This window comes from Saccostrea cucullata, unplaced genomic scaffold (genome assembly GCF_032062105.1).
Source record: "Saccostrea cucullata isolate Sc308-1 unplaced genomic scaffold, CSIRO_AGI_Scuc_v1 ctg595, whole genome shotgun sequence".
Lineage (NCBI taxonomy): Eukaryota > Metazoa > Mollusca > Bivalvia > Ostreida > Ostreidae > Saccostrea > Saccostrea cuccullata.
Window position 1 is genome coordinate 183,870 of NW_026931109.1, and position 14,870 is coordinate 198,739.

The window sequence follows — 14,870 nt, forward strand, 5'->3', positions numbered from 1 at the left end:
AAAGTGACATCCATTTGTAAATTTAATAGAAAAGGTCTATTGTTCACGTTATTTTATTATCTTGTCGTTTACTTAAATTATTGATGCAATTATATAATTGATACTTAAATGTTATTTTATTGCAGAATTGTAATTTATTTATGTTTTTTTTATTTGATGGTATGTTTTGGAATTTGAATATGTAGCATAAGATTTGTGTGTACGTATTATTGTCCGGTATAACTACGCCATTGATTCTTTCATTATGCATATTAAATAAAATTTATGCCTCCTACATGTATGAGAAATATCAGCCTGAAAGTGCAGTGAAAAACAACCAAACACAGATATGCAGTTTTGTCGAATATGTCATTTTATTCAATGACATATAGTAAAATGTATAACAAATCATTAAGGGGGATCATCTAATATTAAACAATACAGGTTACATGTACACAGGTGAAAGGTACAAGTGTGATCCCCCTGAGACTGACTAGAAATTGACATGCAGTGAACATATCAGAGTAAATGTAAATATGCATAAAATATAACATAAATGAGTAAATCCTTGGAGGCGTCCAAACAATTGCGCCGAGACTGACTAGAAATTGACATGCAGTGAACATATCAGAGTACATGTAAATATGCATAAAATATAACATAAATGAGTAAATCCTTGGAGGCGTCCAAACAATTGCGCCGAGACTGACTAGAAATTGACATGCAGTGAACATATCAGAGTACATGTAAATATGCATAAAATATAACATAAATGAGTAAATCTTTAGGGGCGTTCAACGATTGCGCCAATCAAAAAACATATGACAAGTTAGTTAGAAAAATACAAATCTGGACTAAAATGCAAATATAAAACCAAAAACCCGAAAAAGGGTGGGTGGTGGGTTTTTTTCTTCAATGCACTGCCAGGCTAACAAAAATGGCGCAACAAAACCAAGGATTTTGATTGGATAACTCTGTCAAGCAAAATAAGGTGCGATTTCGCAATGAAAGGTTCTATGATAATTGCGCTGCGATAAGGGCGCATATCCTGCAGACTGCGCAGGGATATGCAGAATTATCCTGAGGTGTAAAATATAATATATTTCTCATAGCGGCATAAATTGAATTATCTGTGATAATATTGTTTTATAGCTCCTACCTTATATGTAGAAAGGACATTTTTAGGGACATTGTTTTCTTTTTATGTAAAGGAGATCTGAGGGGCTGCAGAAAGGACTATTATTCATTGTATTTATCACGTGACCATTATAGAAGGTTATATATGAGCAGCGAACGTCAGTTTCATAATTGTATCACGTCATTAACACCAATGACTGTATCACTAGAATTATTAGAAAGCGACTTAGTTATGAGAAAAATAATGTAAACTTTAGTATAAAACAGCGTAAAATTTCTTCACCGCACGGACATCGCTATCCACTGTATTTTATTAGGCTAGATATGTCAAAGGATGTATTTGCTTTAACAAAAGAATTGACCTGTAGGAGAGACCAATTTTCCGGAAAAAGTGACATTGAAAAATTCATCTTTATTTGTTGTTTTCTACCGTATATATGTCTGTATTTTTAAAATTTGTGTTTTATACCTAAAATTTATTATTTACAACTTTACAATAAACCTCCAAAGTTGAACTAAACACCATTTTGTCCGATAAAGCGTTGATTTTTGCATGCATTTTCGCCTAGAAGTCCTTCAGGGCAGAACTGCCCCTAAATAAAATTTAGTTATATTCTGATAGGTTTGGATGTAAGGATGAATTTAAGATAGGATTTTTTTAGGGGCACCCCTGCCCTAGGGTCGAAATTCAAGAAAAAAAACTTACAAAAAATAAGGAAATCTGATTTTGATAATCTGCTTCAAATTTATACCTAAAAATGTTTAAGTCAGACTAGCTCAGTTGAAATACGTGTTGACTATTATACCGTGCAAACTAACATAATACAGTCGGGGGTTCGAATCCGCCTAGTACCACACTTTTAAAGTTTTAAATTTTCGCCTTTTCAAAGACTATTTTAATATTTTTTTTATAGCTTTGTGGATTTTCCTTCAATTATATATCCTTTATGCATGCCCATTCTTGATATAAGGAACACTAAATAAATATAAAATCGTAGAAATCCAATGTACAGTTGTCAGTCAGGCGGAACAAACCTCAGTGTAAGCACACTTTCTCCGAGGACAAGAATAACTCACTGTGTTACCCAATACAGGTACTCATAGCAGTATTGAGCTGTGATGAATGTCAATTGTATATATTCCTTAGAATTTAATAACATTGATTTTGGCTACATGCATATCAGTAACTGTCCTCCTCGGATTTGATTTAGGCCTATATAATTTGCACACATTAATGGAGTGTTTTACTTCATTCACGGGTAACATTGCCTAGACATAATGAATAGAATTTCAGAGGCAGTAAACATTACAATTTTGCACATTGAAAAGTTAAGACAAATATCAATTATTACATTTTGAGATAACAAACTCAGAAAATCAATGAAAGGGTTCCTCATACCTCTACTCGCTGAAAAAAAAAGATTTAGGAAAAACAAATTTTTATATGTATTCAGCCTAATGCCATTAATCAGAACGGAAATCGACAAGCTTTTTGTAGAGAAAAAAAACCAAGCCCGGTCCTATAGGTTCAGATCCCTATTTATAATGAAGTGATCCTTTATTATAACTTATTATACCTACTCAATAGTATAGGCGTAGTTTGTGTCCACATCGAAATGAGTTTTCTACATATAGTTCTACTGAACAATTCGTCAACCACGAAATCAAATTCAAACAAACCAACATATTTTTATAAAACCACGAAAATTTGACTTTTCGGAAATATGTGATTTTTCAGTAAATAAATTCATAATTTAATGGCATATTATCGAGGTTGATACATGTTTGACCCAGGACAACCAATTTTGCCTAACAAATTCTAAAGGTATCAAATATTTTTTTTTCAGATAAAGTTTGGAGAAAATATTTAGACTATTTTACAAAATAGTAAGACTTAATTAAGGTGGAATGCCACACCGACTTTTTATTTTATAGATCTTTGAGTCATCCTTTTAAAACAAGGGTTTTAGGATTGAAAGGTCGATATTAGCTCTTAATTATTTTATATGAATTTTTTGTATTTTTTCAAAGAAAATGAAAAAAATTAAATAAATTAAACTAAGATTTTTTCGAGTTAAAAGTTTGCTGTAAATGAATGTATCATATTAATATTTAATAAAATATGTAAAGAAAGGATTGTTAGACTTTTTAATATTTTTTATAAAAAAAAATATTTATGAAAATAAAACACATTATTTGTGAATATTTGTTAAACCTATAGTTAAAATCACCATAAAACTAGTCACAACTGAGGAAAACATGTTTGTCAAACATATTTTTAAAAGAAATTGAATCGAAATTGAGATATCTTAGAGAAATTATTTTTTTTTTAATATTTGGACCTAACCCGATGAAAATTAAGCTGATCCCGATCAAAATTAATACAAAATTAATAAAATGCTAATTTACTGTATTTACAATCAAAAAATCTATTTTATTGTCAAGTTCATTAATGTTTTAATCCTTATTACACTTAATCAGACTAGTGTCCTTGGGAAATGTATTTATTTCCAATAAACATACAATTATGGTTGGGATCGGTTTAATTTTTTTTTTTTAATTTTTTAATCAATTTCTCTAAATTTTGGCCATTTCGTTTCAATTTCTTTTAAAAATATAATTAACGAACATGTTCTCCCCAATTGTGACTGGTTTTAAGAAAATTTTAACCACAAATTTAAAAAATATTCACAAATTATGTGTTTTATTTTCATAAATACTTTTTTATTTTTAAAAAATTAATATCTATACGGCTTTTCTACACATATTTTATTAGATATTAATGTGATGCATTAATTTACAGCGAACATTTTAAAAGAAAGCGGCTTATTTTGATGGAAATAATTTTTTTTTTATTTTCTTTGAAAAAATACAAAAAAAAAAAAATATATAAAATAATTGAGAGCTAATGTCGGCCTTTCAATGCTGAAACCATTGTTTAAAAAGGTTGACTCACAGATCTATAAAATAAAAATTTGGTGTGGCATTCCTCCTTAAAGGGGCATCAATATTATTTTAATGTTCAGTTTCTTGATACAATATCATAGCTTACAGAGTTTTTAGGCAAATTTCTCACTTTACCTCTACTTAACGAAGTCTTCATTATGTTTAAGTTATAACAATAAATTTGGATTCTATAATGTTAATTAAACTACATTCAATTAAATTCCCAATGATTAAATTCCATAACAGAACGTTTAGAGAGGAACTATATTTTGTGACGGAAGGCTATTTCGAAGGAAAAGATCATTTTGTTCTCTTTTGAAGTATTCAGCATTGTAAAGTTTAGATCCTTACTCTTACATGCCGCCGGTAAATATAGAAATTTTGTGCAGTGAAATGGAAATTGTTAAAATAGCTTAAAAAGTGTTATTACTTTCTGATAAACTATTAATACCAATAATTAACTTTTTTAGTGGCAGAAAGACGATTAATATTGCTTGCGAAAGTTGGAGCAGGTAAAAGCAACACCGGAAACGCTATATTGCAAGGAAATCCTTTTGAAAGCCGACCAGGGCGGCAATCTGTTACAAACGAATGTACATTTGCTGCAAGAACTCGGGATGGATACAGGTACATTGTTTATGATACTTCCGGTGCATATGCACCAAATAAGGATAAGGAAGTATTTCAAAAATCTCTTCAGCGTTGCCTCTCCGTAACATCGCCTGGGTTTCATGCATTGCTGTTAGTAATCTCTGAAGAGGCACTGCTTACACCAGAAGAATTTGAGTTATTAGAAAAATTAGACGACATGCGTGGAATAGAAGCATACCAATATTGTATAATTATATTCACGTAGTTAGACAAGACAAAGGTGAAAAAAAATTTGGATGAGTCCAAAGAAATGAGAAAACTTTGTAAAAAGTGCGACAACAGATACATTTGCTTCGGGAGAGATACAAACATTCCAAGTGAATGTATCGAGAAATTTGATACGATGCTACATGGTCTGGTTGGCCAAAATAGAAAAAAGCCCCATTTTGAACATCCTTTGTATAAACAAGCCGAAGAATACATTTAGCTAGATGAAGAGCAAATTCGTTCTAAAAATGGAAACATGACTAAAGAAGAAGCGCTTGTTCAGGCACGTATAGAAGCTGCTGAAGGGAGGTCTCCACATGATCAAATGATTTTGACAAAAACAAAAGAAGCCAGATGTTGCATTTTTCTCTAAGCATGTTCATTATTCTGCAGATTATCAATCGATTTACGAAAGTCTTTGACATTCAGTTATAAGCATTTTAAATGATTGCGACTCATCAATAGAATGCTCTTCCCTTTTCTGAAACTCAGTTCTGTAATAACCTGTTCTCGCTATTCAGTCTAATTTCCTTACAGATATAGCATGATTAGTAAATACTATCAATATAGAATGTGCTAAAAGATGCGTTTTTAGCTCACCTGAGGTGAGCTTTTCTGATCCAAATTTGTCCGTCGTCTGTCGTCGTCGTTGTCGTAAACTTTTTACATTTTCATCTTCTTCTCAAGAACCACTGGGCCAATTTCAACCAAACTTGCTACAAAGTATCCTTGGGTAAAAGGACCCTTTTCCAAGGGGAGATAATTGTGAATAAGAGAAATATTAATGGCATTTTTTAAAAATGTTCTTCTCAAGAACCACTGGACCAGGAAAAATGAAACTCATGTGGAATCATTCTCAGGTAGTGTAGATTTAAGTTTGTTCAAATGCTGACCCCCGGGGGTAGGGTGGGGCCAAAATGACCGATCAAAGTTTTACATACGAATATTTAGGGAAATCTTTTAAAATCTTCTTTTCAAGTACTTCAAAACCATGATTAGTAATATTTATATGGAATCATCCTCAGGTAGTGTAGATTCTAGTTCGTTCAAATCATGATCCCCTGAGGGTTAAAATGCAAGCCCACATCCCTCTCTTAGTAATCTTTCAGTTCCGATCTGATATGTGCTTTTTTTAGCCGATGTGCCCAGGTGAGCGCTGTGGCCCCTGGGCCTCTTGTAATACATAATCTCATTTTTCATTGATATATTTTTAAAATGATTTGAGAGAACGTTTCATGAGACACGAACATGAGAATTCAAATGAAAAAAATTATTAGAACCCAATTTAAGCCAAAGTCGTAAAAAGCATCTATGTTTTAATTTCAAATTTGATCAAATGATTAGACGCTCTTTTTATACTGAAAGGAAAAAGAAACGCATAAAAACATTATATGCGAAAAATCTTTGACTATGTGGCTGAAAATTATGAAAATTAGCCATATATGTATTTTTGTTACTTTGCATTTAAATTGCTGGTCAAAACTACTCAACCATGAAATGTATGGCATCACGTAGGGAAAGTGATAAAAAGCCAAAAGCACGTGCATGTTGATGATGACAATTTTATGATCACATTTTTTAGTGCTAATCGATACATTAGAGTTAAAGACATCGTTTTCCGCATTTGCAATCAGTATAAATTTTGTGCAATCATGGTATGGCTGACGGAAGATACACTGGTCCCAGGATTTAAAATTGCGTAAGTGAATAAAAGGGCAACAACATGTTGTTGTGCAGATTGTTTTCAACTTTTCAACAAAAAAAGGGTTTTTTCACTATTTACTATAAACAATTTATATCAATTTAAAATATCTTTGTTCTATTTTAGATCGATTTAGAGAAAATAAATCCTTATATATACTTGGAACGTCACATGCAAGCAAATATAACGTAGCATTTTTCTCCATTGTTGGATCTCAGCCAATCAAAAAGATGGGAATTATTAAATCATAAAATAAAATATATTTTTAACTCTCATGCCGACTAATGCATGTCTTTTCATACTATTAGTTAGACGATTATATATACATTTGATTGTCTATAGACAACGAGCACGTGGCAGACGTGACCAATTGACAGTTACAATTTCTTCTTCATGGTATCTGATCCAATCTCTGAATTTTAAATACCCATATTTGATCTACTCAGAATATGTATATGTATTATTCTTTAATTCTTCATCCAAAAATGCTGATTCCTTCAAAAACTCAATAATAAAATTCACAATTTATATTCCTGACATTGGTATAACTCGGAAAGAAATTTAGATTAATCATTTTTTAGAAATCTTTCATGATTTATAATTAATTTGCACGCGTTTTGTCAAACTCAACAAATGCCTTTTAGCCCTCTCGTATATAATTCATAAAATAACAAAAACATTTTTTTACCATCAACAAAAGTTTTAGATTGCAATGGGAAAAATGAATTTATTTTCGATGTGTCCAGACGTGATACTAGTATAAAGAAAATGTGTTACAGGCAAAAGAGATTTTTATAAAATATACAATACCATACCATACATATCTCTATAATATATTTTTAGTGTTAAAGGTTATAAATTTATATGAAGAAAACTACTAAAGCACTGTTGTTTGTATAAGTTCTATGCTGAAAAAAAAATGATTATATTAGTACGAGTTATCCTTCTACAATTTTTCTTTGTGTTATAAATATATACTGTAAGAAAGACAATTTTATTTTGTACATGCACGACTCCAGTTGTTACATTCTTTTTAATGAATTAAATATATACTAATAAGAACTAAGAGGATGATGCTATTATTATAGGCTAATTATTGCAAATAGTTATCAAATGTTGGCAAAGGAAAATACAAAATTCTACATATGTAAATAATTATGTGAATGATTTGTGTGATGCACAGTAAATGATGAATTAATTCAGTACTGTTTCATATGTAGACTACAAGATGATTTTAGATAAGTTTTTTTCACAAGAATTTCTTCTATCAGAGGGTCATTACATCTAAATAAAAATTAAAAACAAATTGTCTAATCCATACCACTTTGAAAATTTTAGCTGCAATTAATGTACAATCATATCTCCAGACAATTTTGAAGCATATCGAATTTTCCAAACATTTTCTGTCCTTATTTTCTTCTTTTTTTTAAGAAGAAGGTACATTTTGAGCTTTATTGTGCTATAAATATTTAATGTTCTTTAAAAATCATGAAAATGGCTTTAGTAATAGTAGAGTAGATGAATATGATGAATCGTTAAAGAATGTGGGATGAAGAGGGACGTTTTTGGAAATATGACGTCATTAATATGATACGTTTCTAAGTTTAATGCAGAAAACCTTAAAATGACTCATTTCTGTGCTAATTTTCCTTCAGGAAACAGTGTCTCCCACCATCGACCACTTTAAATTTTGGATATAATATGTAAACTGCTATGAATAATCAAATACATGTTTCTCAAAATCTTTCTGGGCGACGGTGGCAGAGTATGTTTTCTGAAAGAAAATTTCACTGAAAAGTGATGTCTTCTGCATCTTTTAAAGAAAATACGGGAAAAATCACAAGTCACTGACATCACAATTATTAGCATTTAGGAGGTCATATAAGAAAAACGATTTGTGTATTCTTACTGCAGGGAATTCTTATGATTCAGAAAGAATCAATTTTGATTTCTTATATCACTTTCATATTTTAGAAAAATAGAGGGCTTAATTTTTATTGAAACTGTAGCTTCTTCTTATCCGTTTTCTTTTTCTATTTTAAAAACTATTTCTTTTATTTTTTCTTAAGAATAAATTTGCCTGTAACTGCATTGGAAATCTCACCTGTGCAATTCTATTTTTTCAATACAGGTCCAAGGATCATAAAAGATCTTAAGTTTAAGTCAAATCATATCTGTTGCTGAAATTTTGTTGATATTAAATGGTTAAAAATAAAAACATTATTTGATATTGCACCACAAAATTGCTGTTATCTTCATTACGCAAGTGAGTTAAGGCTACATATGGAGGTTTCTATACAAAATATTAATTAAATTCCATAACTGCTCTACCTAACGCACAGAAAATGTTGAGGCTTGTATTCTAATACATTCTTGGTACCCACGACATGCGATAGCCAGTACACATTATGACGTCATATTATGACGTCATCGACCTCTACTACACAAGTTTATAAGAAACATCAACAAAATCGCTTCGGCGCAAGGGCATACCTTACTTTGTTTTACAGAAACAAGGTATAAAAATACGCAGGATATACCAAGGATATAAGATATTGCTGCACAAATGTCGGCACTGCAATTGTTTAGTTACTATTTGTGCAGTTTTAAGTTTAAACAGGGTAAAAATTCACAGTCCAGTGTAATTTTCTTAAAATATTTATCGATTGAGAAAGTGCATAGGATTTGTGCAGCAATTTTATTAATTTTAAGAATATTCTGCTTAATATTATACATTGTTTATTTTAAATTAGATAGGATATGCCCTTGCGCCGACGTGATTTTGTTGATGTGATTTATTACCTTGAATGGGAGAGATTAATGACGTCACAATATGACGTCATAATGTGCACTTGCATTAATAAACTGTGGGTACTAAGTATGTATAAGAAAATCAATTTGAACATTCTAAGTACATAAACTATACAACTTATGAATTTTTATTAGCTCATTTGCATAAAAATAACCATATTTAGCCTTAACTCACTTGCGTATTGTGGAGATTTGGTTGACTATACTAAACATTTTACACGTAAATGACTTTATTCTAAATCTGCTTTATGATCGTGGGACCAGTCTGGAAAAAAAGGTGTTACAGAAGATTGTTATTGGCAAAAAAAAAATAAAAAAAAAAAATACAGTTCAGCAATCTATAGCATGTTGCTAACATAGTCCTTAGAAAACTAATTAGGTTTCATACATCAGGAATCCAGAGAAATAGTTGGGATCGTATCTGATATTTATCTGCCCATAGCTGTACCAGTCAGGATTTGTTTGGATCCACATACAGTCACCTTTTCCCGCATTTATAATCATCATGTTACTTCCGGTGCTGTAATCAGATATCAAACCAGCTGTGGCTTCCTTATACGGAATTCCATTCCACGTGAATTGAACAGACATGCGTTTGCCGGATTCGACTTGTATACCAAAGAAAAATGCATAAACCCCTCCCACGGGTACTGTAAACACTCCAGAGCTTTCGTTGTAACCCCCTCCAATGTTAAGTTGGACCTTGTTGTAGATGATGGTCTGTACCGGGTACTTGATGACTTGTGTTGTACCTTCTTGACGAAAAGCAGAAAAGGCTGGCCGGTTTTTATTCCCTGAAAAAATTGTTTAATGCTTAATACTTTGAAGTAATACTTAATACTTTCTAAACCTGTGACATGATATTAAGTCTCCTACAAAGAAAATAATGTTTGTATCATCTGACCTTAAAAGCGCGTAATTCAACCTTAAACGATAAAAACTTGTTCTAAGACCTTAATACAAAAATGTTCTAGTGACGAAGAACTAGTTGACTGTTGACCAGTTATACCCGCTGAGCTTTATATGTAATGATTATAGACATGGTATTTCATGGTTAAATTTCATTATAATGTCTTACAATTGGTATGAAAAACGTCAGCTAATATACAGTACCTGGCCATAAGACAGTCATCAAAATGGCTGCCAAATTATCAAAATTCAGAAAAGCCATTTTTTTCTTTTGTGTTGGCAAATTATCATTCTTTTTCATAGGATGTATACCATAATTTAATGACGTCACTTTATTAAAGTGACGCAATATCTGTACTGTAAATAAAATAGTTAGCAAGATGACAGTATACTTAAGAAGATGGCTACTAAAAGTAAAATGAAATGTCTACCCCTATGAAAAATGCTTTAAGAAATTACATCTGAGAGTGGATATCCCCTACATGACATGCTACTATTCTTTTTGTGAGCCAGTCTAGGTTACTAAGTTTCATGAGCGATACAAGACGCGTGCACCGGTTCACTCCTCTAATGCCACAACATTATGAAATACAAGTTATTAATCTGAGGGTCATACAACCAAATACTAGCGACCAAATGGTAAGTTCTTAATATTTTTGGAAATTTTTTATTCTTTGAATTTTGTGTTTATGTTTTTCATGTTACGTTACGTTAGTCATTTTATGAAATACTTATGGCATAGTGTACTGTACGACTAATTGAAAGGTTTTTTTTTAATATTTAGATTTGGAAAAATCCATGTTATATCAACTTCAGAGTACTTCTGCGTAGAGTCAGATTGATTTTTTATTTACCTTTGATGATGATAGATGCATAGAAAATAAAATAAGAAACCGAAATTTTGGATCCGCGCCTGCATGACTGTAATGTGGTATTTTATCGAATGAAATGCTTTAGAGATATCGAACAATATTCAAGCTCAAAAGCCCATTAAACAATACACATCAGGAGAAGAGCAATCAAGGACCTCTAAAACAGCAGAGGTGGGCTCAGCGACCAGTCACACACTCCTTGTCAAAGTCAAAAAATAAGGACAATTCAGAGTGTAAATAATGACCAAACAACTAGTTTGTAAAACATCAGTCCGCGTTTGACTTAATGATAGATTGTATTTTCTGACAAAGTCTTAGAAATGTTGACTTTAAGCAAGACTATTGATATTCTTGTATCATAAACTTTTTTATATTTACTTACTTCGTTTTAGAAATTGTTTACACGTAGAGCATTCTCTTGCCTATTGTATCAATGGAGATATACAAACCCCATATGCAAGTGATACTGATATATTCAAGTGATATTATCGATCACATATTTAAACAACTTACGAGTAAAAATTAACTAATTAGGTTGTGTTTATCAAAAGATTTTCACCTCTATATTTAGCATATTTATAACTGCCTGGGACCAATTTTGAATTTTTTTTCTGCTTTTCAATTTGATCCTGTTACAGGCTTAGGCAACATGCTATTCAGTTAATTTTCATTTTGAACCTTTGGAAACTCTACAGAATAAGGAAGCGTTAAACACTGTACACTTAGAGCTTTATTAATAGATAAGTGTTGTTTTATGCAGTTAGAGTGATCTGCCCTTAGAAGTATATAAGATTTTCAAAAATGTTATATACAGTAAATTACAAAATATTTTTATCATTACATGAGACCAAGTATAAGTTTTTGAATTCATTATTTTCATTAATTTTCCCATGGTAAGTAAGCTGCCGTAATTTCTGCTCACATATAGTATGTGGATATTATTCCTGTCGAAATGAGGTAGATAGCCTATGTTACAAATAAACGAAATTGCATCAAAATATTTGCACACCTTTATATAATATTTTTTTCAAAAAAGCAGTTTCTGTTAGTGGTTAGAGCTTCCTTAAAAGCCAGGGGAAAAAAATAGAGGCAATAGACACAGGATCTGAGTCTAATTCTTTTTGTATAGAAATATATTGAACTCACTCTGATTTTCCAGACGCAGTCGAAATATTTCTTTCTCCATTTCAAACATTCTCTTTTCTAAATTCCAAAAATCTGTATCGGTATCATACAGCGGCTGGCATTTTGTCTTCTGTTGACGTATGATTAATATCAAAACAATTACAAACGTTGAGCTAAACCAGTGCATGTCTCTTTGTTAAGTATTAAATAAGAGCTATGGTGGCACTTGGAGATATATATTAGATGTTAAGACGTCAAGTAAAAGATAATAAATAAGACAAGTAAAAAAAAATCTACTTCACGTTAGTGATACATTTCTAAAACGTTTGTTTGTTCGTATCTTCTATACACAGAAGGCTTTTTATTTTGAGGAAACCTCAGATTACACAATAACACCTTCCTAACAAACACATCTTTTAGTCCCTGAAAATAATAAACGAGCTATCGAGAGAAAAAAAACATCCAACTTTCTACATCCTACAAATTTGTTTCGGTGTAAAATCAGTATCAAATTCAAAACTAAATAAGTTTAAATGATGTATAAATCTAATCTTTCTTATGTACGTTTTAGCCTTCCAAACGATGATTTTACTAAATAACATACAAAATGTTGAAATCATTTTAGACATTTTTGGATCAATGGCACATAATTTTTTTGTTATGAAAAACAAACATGTGAAACAGATATTTTCAAATGTGTTTTTATACCATGTTACAGCTTACCTACAGATATATCTAAAGTTCATGTAATTTTCTTGGTTCCTCAGGTCTGTATTTTATTCATATTTACGTACATATATGATAAAAAGTTTGACCACATAGCTGCATTTAGCTAAAAATAAATTTGAAATTAAAATAAAATATAACATAATGTCTGACATATTTGTTTCATTGTTGGATATTTTGTTAAATAAAGGTTAATAGTTTTTAACAATATGACTTACCAATGCACGCGATGACTTCAATTTATTTTTAGCCTATTTTCTTTATGTTTCATTATATACCATTATTAACTTCCCTACATACTAATAATTTAAATTCCTAAACAAAACAATATATTGACAAATATATTGATGATAAAAGAATATCAAGTCTCTTTTCATGTCAAAATATTTGAAAATCTGTGGTCGATACAATAATACAAAATACAATCTCTCGTTAAGTAGCATATAGTCCGAAGAATCTGACGTTTTCCTGGTTTTTTTACGATTTTGATATTTTACATGCCAGGAATTTTCCTAGCATGTAAAATAGATAGTTTTCGATGGACCTAAATTTAGCGAAAGTAACCTCCCGTTGGCCGCCATATTGGAAGTCGACTCGGTGAGTTTTTCTCTTTGTCTTACCAAGTTTAAGAAAATATAGCAGAAATATTTGGTGGAAAATCTTTATAATTTTTTTTTAAATAAAGGAGGCTTCCAAAAAATTATATACTTCAGACAAATAATGATTCCTAATTAAAAATCGCAAATATAAAAATTTAAAATTGGTTGAACAATGAAGGAATCTAGAAGCATTCGGACCTCCAGTATGGCGGCCGACGGGAAGTAACTCTTGCTAAAATTAGGTCCATCGAAAACTATCTATAAAAATCGTAAAAAAACCAAGAAAACGTCAGATTTTTCGGACTAAGTCGCATAATGACTTGATGTTTTCTTATGAATTGCTAGGTTCTTCTTTTCAAATTGATTTGACTATAGATATATTTTTTTTCAAGATCATAATACAAAAAAAATAAATCGGATGCTTTCATCACCCACCTTTCACTTTCATTGATACATAGAAAAGGGGAGATAACCCGTAAACCTAGTGAATAAGTACCGATACTGTAAGGAATGATAAATAAATTCCGGTGTAAAGACGAATAATGACCCCCATCGAATAATGACTGGGGGGTCATTTTTCAACGACAAAAAATGACCCCCACCCGTAGAAAAAAATCATTTTTGTAGAAAAAAGGTCCTAGGGGGGTCATTATTTTATATGTTAGTCCTATAAAATAATGACCCCCATTGAAAAATGACCCCCTTTAAAGTGATACAAAATATACACTCTTTGATATCTTTTTTACAGCGAAACTAATTTTTACATTTTCTGTAACCAGAAAAATACAAAAAGTAGTATGAAATAATTAAGAGATTCACGTAGTCTTTCAATGCTAAAATTGTGTTTGAAAAGAGATTCTTTAATTTTCAAGAAAATAACATTTCTTTTTAATATTCCTCTTTATAATGTTTGTCTAAAGAATGATATTCCACTTGTTTTTAGAAATCAAACCATGCAAAAATCAGGTTTAAATACTCTTTAATAGGAAAAATTAAATTTTTCCGTCATTTCAACTTTTAGTTTGTTTAAATTTGGCAAATCATATTTGACAATGAAAGAGGAAGAAATTTTTATCCCCCCCCCCCCCCCCCCCCCCCAAAAAAAAAAAAAGAACATTACGTTAAATCAAAAAAAAAAAAAAATAATAAATGAAAAGCAAAAATATAAATAAAACTCTATACCTTTCAATAATTCTGAAAGAGGCT

General features: G+C 30.9%; 1 protein-coding gene across 1 annotated transcript; it reads right to left on the minus strand.

Annotated features, from left to right (window-relative positions):
* Positions 1 to 9,744: 9,744 nt before the first annotated feature.
* On the minus strand, positions 9,745 to 12,533 carry LOC134231422 (collagen alpha-2(VIII) chain-like). The gene is made up of 2 exons (XM_062713383.1): positions 12,361 to 12,533; positions 9,745 to 10,227 (listed from the first exon to the last, which is right to left on the minus strand). The coding sequence occupies exons 1-2, from the start codon at positions 12,524 to 12,526 to the stop codon at positions 9,809 to 9,811; spliced, it is 585 nt and encodes a 194-aa protein (XP_062569367.1). The 5' UTR covers positions 12,527 to 12,533; the 3' UTR covers positions 9,745 to 9,808.
* Between the last annotated feature and the right edge of the window lie 2,337 nt (positions 12,534 to 14,870).